This window comes from Hermetia illucens, chromosome 6 (assembly GCF_905115235.1).
Source record: "Hermetia illucens chromosome 6, iHerIll2.2.curated.20191125, whole genome shotgun sequence".
Lineage (NCBI taxonomy): Eukaryota > Metazoa > Arthropoda > Insecta > Diptera > Stratiomyidae > Hermetia > Hermetia illucens.
The window spans coordinates 27,510,069-27,522,602 of NC_051854.1; the positions used below are offsets into that span (position 1 = coordinate 27,510,069).

The 12,534-nt window shown below is 41.4% G+C and overlaps 1 protein-coding gene across 1 annotated transcript; it reads left to right on the plus strand.

Moving 5' to 3' along the window:
• Window positions 1–6,696: 6,696 nt before the first annotated feature.
• LOC119659056 (piggyBac transposable element-derived protein 4-like) lies at window positions 6,697–8,481 on the plus strand. Its single transcript, XM_038066965.1, has 2 exons — window positions 6,697–7,379; window positions 7,491–8,481. Exons 1-2 carry the CDS (start codon window positions 6,697–6,699, stop codon window positions 8,479–8,481), a joined length of 1,674 nt encoding a protein of 557 aa, XP_037922893.1.
• Window positions 8,482–12,534: the final 4,053 nt, after the last annotated feature.

Below are 12,534 nucleotides of genomic sequence, written 5' to 3' on the forward strand. Positions count from 1 at the left end.
TTCTGCGCAACATTATACATCCGGTGTTTAAAAAGGCGATCAGCACTAAGCGTAAGTGAGGTTTTTACAGCTAAGCCTCAACCGTTGCCAAGTGGCCAATCGAAGTCGCCATAGTTTGCGATAGAACGAAAAAGCAGGAATACGGTCATGCGGAAACCATAGAAGAAACAACGAAGATCCTAAAAAGTAGCTTTACGAGATCGAAAATAAGTAGTATGTAGTATAGTGCAGTATCTATAATTGCTATGTCGCACCAAGTTAACGATAGAAGTCAATCACTGATGATGAATCCGAAGGAGAGGAAATGGGATCGACGATAGATGTCACACTGTAGCTAAGGATCTCCAGTGACACGCCAGCAAATATTACACACACACAAAAATAAATTGGTCTTTAAACAAAGGTATAAGATGGTCCCTCAACAGGTTTGTAAAGGAGATTTGCAAAGAGGTTGTGCTGCCAAACATAAGGCAAATGATAAGGTTTTACAGATCACTGACAAGTTAAGGCGTAACTGTAGGTGACCCACTACCGGACAGTCGCCTTCTTATTTCAAGACTGGTCAGCTAGAACCTACTGATTGCCTCTCCAGTGTGAGCAGATGCATTAGAAAAGAAAGTGAACAGAAAAGAAATTTGAACTGCATATCAGCTAAGTGCATTCTGAGCATGTTGCGCTTATCAAGAAGAAACGTATTTATGATGAAGAGTATTCCGCCGGAGAATCTTCACATGGAGGAAAACCATCGCTTTTAAGTGTACACCGAAGAGCGGAGGTGGTATTATTCTAGTTGGAGATGGACGCTGATGGATTCCAGAGATCTCCAAATCCAAAATTCTACATTAATCAAAAACAAGCTGCCTAAGATCTTCAGCAAAATGGGTGACAACAAAGATCCGGGCCTGGAAAGTATACCGAATAAGGCTCTCCAGCTCGCTTAGTTCTTCGAAGCATGCGTATCCAAGGATATATTCATTGCTGCATGGAAGCGGTAGAATCTGGTAATGCTGCCTAAGGCTGGGAAACCTCCATTCGCCAATAGATCCATATACCTCCTAGATACTATAGGAAAAATATTAGAGCGAGTAATTTACAATAGATTGTTCTCCTTTGTTGAGAGCGAAGGAGGCCTTTCATGGGCCTGGGTTCTGTGTAGCAGCAATTTATGACTTGATCGAAAACGCGAATCACGGAAAGGGTAGTATTAGCAAATACTGTGTGGCGTTGACCCTTCACGCAAGAAAGAGTTCAATTCGGCTGATTATATGAAAATGCACGGCGGCGATTGTTATTACCAGCTATGTTGCTAATATATTCGTTACCAATTTGGCAAAAGAGTGTTTTGGTGTGCCACCGATCATGGACCCCAGGAACACGTTGTCTCCGCGGGTGTCCCGCAGGGGTCTGTACTGTACCCCCGCTTTGCACAACGATGCGCTTAACCTTTTCGTTCCAAAGAAAGTCATTTTGGTGGGATATGGCGGCGACATAACACTAGTTGTAATACCAAAGTATCTAGAATCGTTATTCAAAACTTGACTTTTTTGAAGAGCGTTGGACTCTACTTGCGGAGCAGAAAACGGAAACGATTTTCATGAGCAACCGCCGTAACAGAAATTACGCCTGCATTTCAATGAGAATCATATCATAACTTCCAGGTCGGCTGTCAAATTCTTGGCATAGACGTAAAGCTCACTTATAAGCAACATGTGCAGCACGTTTGCGTTAACGTATCCATGGCGAGTATAGCTCTGGTCAGCGTGGTGTCCAATATTAGGAGGACTACGGTATATTTGTAGACTGCTTAAAGCCAACGGGCTAAGGTCGATCTTACCCTATGCGATAATAAACTACAAAACGACAGCCATAAAGGTATATAATGCCGACAAGACGATCTAAGATGATGCGTTCGTCATCTCGGGAATGATGCCGATTGATATTATAGTTTGATAGGTTATATGACGAGCATACGAGGGGGGAACCCATAAGTTCTGCAAATTCCGCTGTGATGGGGAGGGAGAGTGTGGGGAACCTATTGTTTGACCGCATATCCGTTAGTGTTACGCCACCTGCGTCAGTGTGCGAAGTTGCGTCGTCAGTGTGTGAGTGCATCGATTCGCCTGTGAGATTTTTTTTAGTAAAACAACTTTTTACATTTCGGCGAAAACGTAATGGCAGATTGTCGAGAACAATGCGCGGCTGTGAAATTTTGTTTCCTATTCGGGAAATCGTCCGCGGAAACTGTTGTAATGCTGAAGACTGCTTATGGGGATACTGCCTTAAGCAGAAGTCAAGTTTACGATGGGTTTTCACGTTTTAAAAATGGAGAAATGTCTATCGATGACCAACTTCATTCAGGACACCCCTCAACGTCAAGAACTGATGAAAACGTCGGCAAGATCAATGCCCTCGTTCGTGAAGACCGTCGCCGAACCATTGATCAACTCTGTGAGATGTCGGAAATGTTATGGAGTTCAATTCGGAGAATTTTATCCGAAGATTTGCACATGAAAAAGGTTGCAGCCAAATTCGTCCCGCGCCTTCTCACAGATGAACAAAGGGAGCGTCGACTTCAGGCATGTTTTTAGCTTCAAAATCAGCTCAAAGAGGACCCTGAATTGCTTTCCAAGGTGATTACTGGCGATGACTCGTGGTACTATGGATACGACCCCGAAACAAAGCAGCAATCAAGCAGTGGAAGACAGCTGGCTACCCTCGTCCCAAAAAAGCTTGTCAAGTGAAGTTAAACATCAAGACATTTGCTTCCTCGATTGCAGAGGTGTTGTGCACGCGGAGTTCGTTCCCCTGGATCAAACTGTCAACCAGAAGTTTTACTTGGAAGTTTTGAAAAGATTGAGGGAGAGTATCTGGAAGAAAAGGGGAGATCTTTGGCGCACAGGCGACTAGGTCTTCCATCATGACAACGCGCCGGCCCACACCGCCCTTTCCGTGAAGCAATTTTTGACCAAAAACGTCATGACACCGATTATCCATCCCCCATACTCACCGGATCTAGCCCCCTGTGACTTCTTTTTGTTCCCAGACTCAAAAGGAAGATCAAAGCAAAGCGTTTTACCACTGTGGAGGAGGTGAAACAAAAATCGCTGGATCGCGATGAGTGAATTTAAAATATGTTTTGAATAATGGAAGAATCGTTTGGAGAAGTGCGTTGTAGTGTATGAATAGATGATAAAAGGGCTGGGAACGCTCAAGAAAGGGTCCACGGATACACAGGGTATTCGATATCATCAAGAAGTAATTGGAGAGACAACACGGGGATATCAAAGATGGCCTTACCCAGTTTCTCACAGCAGTTCCCGTACAGCTTTAAATTGGGCACCCTACCCGATTTTTCAAATTTTCACGGAAGAAAGGGGGAATGAAGCTCCAGAAGATATGCTGGTATCGGAAAATTTTGTGTTGAGAAGGTTAGTATGCCAAGAGGGATCAGGATGGTGTGATCAACTCCATGATCGGATTTATCCAAAGTGAGGAGGCCAGGAAAGCGCTGTTTCAAATGTCGCTTAAAGAAGATAAAGCTAGAATGAACTAACTCCACCTCATGTTAAAGTAGTAATTATGGGAAGGAGGCGAAGCGAAGGTAGTTCAGTGAGTGAAAATTCCACGCACTGGCGTGGTTATGCCATTGTTTTTTTTTTTGAAGTTTTTCAGCGAAAAAAAGACAGACGCGCAAACATACATTGAATCGATTTCAATAAGATTTCGTTTTACAGCAAATCTTAAAGTCGGAGGATTTACCTACGGTCCAACACGCACGAAAAGTGGTTTATCAAAACGATCCGGTATTCTGACATTGATTGGAATCAATAAGAACCGCGTAGAAATGTTCTTTTCTTTTTCCGATTCAATTTTTTTTTCAAGCAAATTACCACTAATTAATTTTTCCCTGTGCATAGTTTATGGCATGAGTCTGGATAGATGAGTGGTTAGAGCGCGAGGCTGTCGTACGGAAGGTCGTGCTTCAAATCTCACTGGTGGCAGTGGAATTTGTATCGTGGTTTGACGTCGGATACCAGTCGACTCAGCTGTGAATGAGTACCTGAGTCAAATCAGGGTAATAATCTGGGCGAGCGCAATATTGACCACAATGCCTCCTAGTGTACCGTTACGGTCTTGAATGAAGTGCTCTAACACACTTCAAGGCCCTGATCCAACATGGGTTTTTGCGCCAACGATTATTATTATTATTATAGTTTATGGCGGTCAAAGAGTAGTATAGTTCCCAGGGCGAAACGTGGATTGGTACCCACGATGGAGCATAAAACCTGGGAAACGCCTGCTGAACCAACAGCTCTACTACCAAACCCTATCTCCACCTCCACGTGGTGATCGCTGGGAGTTCTTTCTTCATGAAAAACTGCAGGAAGTGAAGGATGAATGCGAGTCTCCCGCGCCTAAAAACGGGACAAAATGTACTAACTGGTCCTTCAGGTTGGGGGTTGGATAGGGCTGACAACCCTACACGATAAACCGATGTTATGAAGCCACGGAAAGAGCCTTGGACAGGATGGATTTCAGAACGACGAACCCGGCAACGACAATGGATTAACGATTTGCGCATTTTTTCATGAAACATGCGCTGCCTGTACAGACCGAATAATACTTGGAGATTTCAACAGTCAAGTAGGGACGAAGCCCGTATTCAGGAGATACGTTGGCTCCCATAGCTTACATATTGATAATAATGGACTGCGGGTTATTCAGTTAGCAATGTCGCATGAAATGGTTGTTGGAAGTACCTAGTTTCCGCGGAAAGCTCTCCACAAACATACATGGGCCTCTCCCAGACAGGACCACTTCGAACCAAATTGACCACGTGCTGATTGAACGCGGTCATCTCTCACGGATCACTATCTCGTTGTTATAACGCTCCGAGCTCGAATTACAACACCACCTGCAATACCTCTTGACAATCGCAAGAAAAGTCGGAACGGCTGGTTTGATGATGAATGTAAACCAGCAACGCAACGGAAGAATACCGCGTACCGAGTAATGATGCGTTCTCGAAGGACGCCGGCACGCGCGGAGACTTATCACGAACTCCGGCGAGCCAAGTAGCGACTTCACAGACGGGAAAAGGAAGCCTGGGAGAACCAACAAGTATGTGAACTCGAAAAGTACAGGGAGCAACCAGAACCAGCTTTTGGAATCCGACCGTCTACTGTCAAGTCTACTACTACAAGGATTCACGCAACCGAATGAAGAAATTTGGACTCTTGCCGGCAAGCGAAAATCCTTGTGAAAGAGCCTTGTGCTCAGTTGCACCATATTTTCATCGACTTTAAAGCCGCGCCAGGGTAAAACTGTACACGGCCATGAGAGAATTCGATATCCCGGCGAAATTGATAAGAGTGACTAGGCTGACCCTGAACAATGTGCGAGGCCAGTTAAAATCAGCAGGATCACTTTCAAGACTATTCGACATTAACAACGGTAGACGACGAAGGGATGCCCTATCATGCGTCCACTTTAACCTGATCCTTGAGAAAGTGATCCGTGATGCTGAGGTAAATGCGATGGGCCGATGCTGAGGATATCAACATCATGGGAAGAATCACCCGAGACGTACAAACTGCCTTCATCCAGATCGAACAGGCGGCGCGAGATCTTGGATGGCACATTAATGAAGGCAAGACAAAATATATGGTGGCAACATCAGCACGAAAAACCAACCAACCAACAACATCAAACCGGACTGGTCAAACGGAAAAACGGAAACGGAAATCACAACCGATGACAGCTATGACGATGAAATCCGCACACGGTTGTTGGGAGTGAATGTGGTTTATTAATGTGGTTTATTAATTTCTTGTATTTTGGATCCTTAGTTACGTATTAACATATTTGTTGAAAGGGAAGAACTTGGTGGATATGAATAAACTTCGATGGTTGTGGACAAAAGGAACCATCTGAACAAATTATTTTGGTTTGTTATGGTTGGTTTGCAAGTTTACATAAAAACGGAATGACATTACAAAATTATTCTTAAATAAACATTGAGAGCGGGCTAGGTAATTACACTTTCAGATAACGCTGGATGAGGATCCGTTGCATGTAAGCAATCTGTTCAAATAAAGCCTGAAAGGATCGGACGTTACAAATATTAAAATCCATCTAACTATAACACATAAATAAAAGAAGCCTCGTTAGTTTTAATTCAATCTTGGTAGTAGAACTCAAGACTAAAGGACGCTTAACAGGTTCCCTGTCCCCGTACTAATCTGTAGGGTGTCCCTCCGCGCTCAAAATTTTTTCCATGAAAATAAATTTAGAATACGATGCTATAACAAATGTAATATACACAATTTAGAAAATTGTATTCTAAATTTGAAAATTTAAAATTTGAAGTTTTGATCGTATATGATTCATGAGCGTGACATGAAAGTGCATTATATTCACACGCTCAATGAATCGTATATGATTCATATGAAATTTTATCTTATTGGACGCACTGGCATTGCATTTTATGGTGAAATGCAGTGTTGTTAAATGTAGATAGCGTTTATACCGTTATTCTTTTGTTTGAACACGATTACACATAACATTTGTGCATTTGGGAATTTGTGTTGCATCGATCAGTATTTTAGCAGTTGATCGCAAAGGAACGTCAGTACAGAGATAAAAAGACAAAAGTACGGGTATTTTGAAGAAAAAGTTGGTTGTGAGAGCTTCAAAATGAGTTCAGGAAAAAAGAAATTGACAGATGAAGAAGTTCGAGAAATGATAGAAGATAGTGATGATGAGGACTTCAGTAACGGAAGTGATGAAGAATTCGTACCGAGTGGAGAAGAGCTGGAAGACTCGGAAATGGAAGATGTCATCGAAGACATCGAATATGATAGAAACTATGTTTGCGAAAGCCAACCAAATGAAAACGATAGGAATCAAGCATCGTCTAGTCCTTCCGAATCAACCGACGAGGAAAGCGACCCTGTAAGAGGAAGCCCACGCCAGCTTCCGTTTGAACAACAAGAAAATTTGATATGGTTAAGTGATGTATTAGCCTTAGGAAGAGAAAACTTTTCTGGCAATCCGGGGGTTCGAAATATTGAAGAAATATTAGACGAAGATCGAAAAGTCAATATTATAAAAATATTTGAATACTTTTTGGATGATAGTCTGATTGAAGAAATGGTTACGCACACAAATAATTACGCCCAGACTTACCAAAATGTTCGAAGCGGACTACACAGCAGAATGAAACGATGGAAACCTGTGGACAAAGGCGATTTGAAAAAATTTTTCGGTATAATTATGTTCATGGGTGTAAAAATATTACCGTCAATAGAACATTATTGGAAGTTAGATATTTTGTACTATTGTCCACTTATGCATTCCATTCAGATGTCATACAACAGGTTCGTGACGATTCTTCGATGTTGGCATTTTGCGGATATGCAGGTAGACAACAGCAACATAACTCATAAAATTGATTCTCTCGTATAAAAACTTGTGGGAAAATTCCGAAGTTTATATGTTCCACCGGAAGTTATCGTTGTAGACGAGTCGATGATTAAATTTTACGGAAGATTACGAATAAAAACGTACAATCCTTCTAAAGCCAGCTCTTATGGTATAAAAGTATATAAGCTCTGTACAGTAACCAGCTATACATGGTCTTACGAAATTTATGCGGGTGCCTCTATTCAGTATGAGGGGCTAGATAAACCTGGAACTGTCGTTGCAAAATTATGCGAGCCACTTCTAGATCAAGGACGAGTACTTATTGCTGACAACTACTATACCAGTGTTCCTTTGGCAAAATACTTAAAAGATCGTAAAACTGACTTATGCGGAACCTTACGAAAAAATCGAGTGGGATTGCCATTGAACGTTACCAAATCGAAACTGAAAAAAGGACAATGTGTCGCTAGACAAAAAGATAACTATATTACCGTGTTGCATGATAAACGTGATGTTCTCATGATATCCACTTGTCATGGGGACGAGATGACCAGCGTGCGTACGAGATTGGGTGAAACATTGAAGCCAAATGCCGTCATCGATTACAACGATGCAAAGAAGGGCATAGATGTTGCAGGCCAGCTTTCCTCATATCATTCTCCGTTGCACAAAAGTCTGACTTGGTTCAAACAAGTTGCTGTTGACTTGCTTTTTAGAGTAGCGGTGGTTAATGCGAGATGCATATACAACGAGTATTCCACCGGGGCTCCACTTACCATGCTAGAAGTCCAGGAGCAAATTATTCGACATCTTCTTGGACCTTCTGCAAACGTAACCACACCAGCTAGGCCTCCCTCCCAAGGGCTGTCGACACATAAGCTAACAGAAATTCCTCGACGAAACAACATGCTTGTGCGAAAACGTTGTACAAATTGCTACACAAAATTACGCAAGGAAGGAATGCCGGCTGCCTCGAAAGCCAAGCAAGTGCATACGGAATGTATTCAGTGCCAGAAAGCTTTTTGTTTAGACTGCTTCAATAACGTTCATTGTTGAATATTTCCTTTATACTTTCCTAATAGAAGTTATTTTTACATTTTTTTTTCTTTCTTTTTCCAAAGGAGTTTGTTATTTACTTTAAAAATAATCCTTAAGAATTTGACTATGCTCTACTTTTATTTCGTATTCGTTTTATTTCTTGTTTATGATGTATAACATTTTTTTAAAAAGTCATTGAATAAAAGTTACATACAAATTACCAAATGTTTTTACATTTTTTAAGACACTACGGCTTCATTAATGTAGCCAAGGTAAAACTTCTATTCTACTTTCTCAAATTCGAATTCTATAAAGTTTCAAACTTAAGGTATATTGTGAATCATATTTGATTCATGAACGTGCCGCGACAGAGGACCATGAATCATATATGCTTCATTGGACAGTGAACCTGTTAATACAATATTGGCTTGATTTCGAGTAAGAAATTAAGGACTAAACTTTCTTTTTAAACGGACCTTCATATTCTAAGTGACAAAAATGCTTTAACAGAGAAAGGTTCAAAACACACATAGCAGTATGGATAAAGGATATAGCTCCGCTAAAAAGAAGAGGCTGAGGCAAGTTATTAATTTGAAAACAAAAATGGAAATAATTAAACGTTTGGAGGAAGGAGAGAGAGCCGCGCAAATTCCTGTTTCCTTAGGATTGAAGGCATGTGCTATCAGACAGATAAAAAGGAATGTGGAAAAAATTCGTGAGCATATTAAGGCGGTCATTTCTTCACCAGGAAGTACCATAATAACAAAACACCGACCCTTTGTACTAGAGAAGACGGAAAAATTATCATACTGTATGCCTGGATTCTCGATATGAACCAGTCAAACATACCAATTTCAACTGCAGCCATTCAAGAAAAGGCGAAGAGTTTGTTCAATACCATCAGAAGTGAAAACGAAGCCTTTGAGGATGGTTCGGCAAGTTCAAATCAAGATTTGGTCTGCATAATTCATAATTGGCTGGAGAAGTGGTTAGTGCTGGCTATGAAGAAGCGAAAAAATTTCCCGACATGATTAAAAGTATATTTGATGAAGGCGGTCACAGCCCGAGACAAGTTTTTAATGTCAATGAGACAGGACTTTACTGGAAGCGTTTCCCATCACGTACATTTATTTCCAAAAAAAAGCTACAACACCAAGCTTCAAAGCCTCCAAAGACAGGCATACACTTGTTTTGGGCGGAAATGCCGCTGGCGATTTCAAACTGAAGCAGTAGTTAAAACTTCTGAAGTGCCACTTTCCAACGGAGAATTGTTGAATATTATAACAGATGACATAGAATTGGTACAACAAAATTTAGACGAGGGAGAAAAAGAGTTTCCAACAAAAAAAGTTTTCAAATTTTTGGAACAAATTGAGATGGCGCTGGAGTATTTGGAGGATGATCAGGACAATGAAAGAAGGCAGACGGTGTCCTTTTCAATAAGTAAAAGTGTTAAATGTTATCGGGAATTGTACAAATCGAGAAAGCTTCGAGCAAGCCAGACAACTTTAACTAAATTTTTCGAACCGGTAACATCTGGGATAGCTTCTCAACTGCAAACCTCAGCAGGGATTCATCGTGATTTTTTATCAAGTGATGAATATCATAAATACGCATATTTATATACCATGTGTACTTTCATAATATTTTCTAATATTGATACCTGAGGGATCAATTGTCCAATTTTTTAACTAGCACTTGATCGGCGTTACTTCTTATTATTTGGTATTCATCTATTTCTAAAATTACTTAAAAATACAGGAGATCTGGTTTATGGTTTCGGACTTGACTTGATTTAGAAAGTGACATAAAGTGGAAAATATGCAAACACTATCCACTTACTTGAGAATGCAAAGCTTTGTGTGCATTTCCTTATTGATTCCTTCCTTTTATTCATTGCTGGACGGGTGCTGCACTTTACAATGTTATCCTTACGTTCCTACAGGATCCTGAACACAAACACTCGCGCATCTCGATAAACCGTACGAAATCTGATTTTTCGATTTAAAAAATAACTTTGTCTCGAACGAACGATCAAATGAAATTTCTGCCGCTCCGTGCAGTAGGTAATATTCTGCACTACGCCAGTGGAGGCTCAGAAGATAAGCCTGTTTTAACAAAAAACAAAGTTTTGTTTTTAAGAATTTATTTAGACAGAATTTCTACCTGAAAGTGTCAATTACAATTGAACCCTATTAATTAATTTACATATAATTAAGGAGTAGTGCTGAACTATAAATGCACACCTCATACACTAGGAAAGTTTACTGGCCGAAGAAAGATGTTTTATCATTTTGGAAAAGTGCAATAATAAGAATATGGAATATGAAGTATGGAATAATTTTCAATTGTAGGACTATAAACTAAACACTTATGTTTAGGATCAGGGTCGTTATGGGAACATAACTCACGTTAATCCTGAAGAAAATCTGAAAAGTCTAATTCTGTTCCCATAGTCCAACTAATCTCGCTGAACTCCCCCTCGGACACCACCTTGTCGAGGTCGGGGAGCTTGTGGTAGTACACTACTACACTAAGAGTGTCCAAAAACACATGAAGATGAAAACAAAGGATTGTAACTCTCCAAGTGGTAAGAAGTCACAGACTTCGAATCCACTCGCGACTCTGAGTAATCAGGTCGTGGCCGAGCCACGGATTTTAGAGGCTTCACCTAATTCATGTTCCCCCACGATGAAATCTGTGGAAGAGAGGCTCTCCATTTCAGTGGAAAACCTACACCCCGTGTCTATGGCGCGGTCAGCCAAAAAGGATAGTACAGCAACTCCCTTAAACAGAGGAATTGGAAATCAGACTACGGCTGGCTTGTCAGTGACACTGTTATATAACTCCTTTAAAATACGGGCGAGGAAGGCTCGGCAGAAGGAAACGAAAAACGGAAGGAAGGGAAGCTGGTAATGTAGACGCAACTGGTCTAATGAGGGCATGTGAACATAGATGCATGCGGCTTCTAGCCGACAACAACGGAAGGCACGGCAAAAGAAGGCAAAGTTTCTTGGGAATTAGGACATGGACGTTTCTACACCACCAAGTGTGGCGATATCCAGAGAAATCGGACGCAAGAAATCGGAACTTTCGGTGGAAGGTGAGAACAAGCTGGTAACCCCGGTGAGATCCACACTGAACGCAGCAGACCTTTCAGTTAGCCGCGGTTTTTATATTAGACTGCACTTATGGCTGCAAACAGAGTTAGTCAAATCAACTTGCAGCATGGCAGAGTCTCAATGGGTTCGTTTTAAGTAAATCTGTGGTATTGGATCAGTCAAAGGGGCCAGGAAAAAAAAAAACCATGCTGAGACAGTTCTGCTCCCAGGACCTTGTTGCGGTCAACTTACAATACCAGGTTAATGGTAAGAGGAGAAACGTAATAGTTGCCTCTGCCTACTTACCTTATGATTCTTTGTGCCCTCCGCCAACGCAAGAACTAACGGATCTGGTAGTGTATGCAGAATCAAGTGGTCTTGAACTTTCAATAGGTTTTGATGCGAACGCTCTGCATATTTGTTGGGGCAGTAGCAAATGCAATCCAAGAGGAGAGAAGCTGTTTAATTTTATTACTTTAGCTGGTCTGATGACCGCGAACGTAGGGTGCGCATCTACGTTTGTGGGGCCAAGAAGAAGCGAAGTACTTAACCTAACAATCTGCACTTCAAAGTTGTTCGAGTTGATTATACACTGGTGAGTGCTAGACGAGGTCCCAGTGCCAGATCACCGATACCTAGAATTCAATCCGACTATTGCGGGCGAACAGTGTGCAGTACAAAGACGGAACCCTAGGAAAACGGATTGGACAAAGTTCAATGAACTTCTTGGCAATAAAGTACAGTTCCCTAGGCGAGACTCCTTTGGTGCTGGAACATGAATTGAAAACTTCGACCTGCACACTTTAGAGTGCTATGAAGAGGTTTGTCCTATTTCCGCGAGGCCAAAGCGGTAAAACGGTTCCTTGGTGAAACCGGGAACTGCAAAAACACAGGAAATCAACCAGGCGACTTCTGAACCGGGCTTGTAAAAGTAATAAGAACGAAGATTGATTAAATTTCAGGAAGCCAC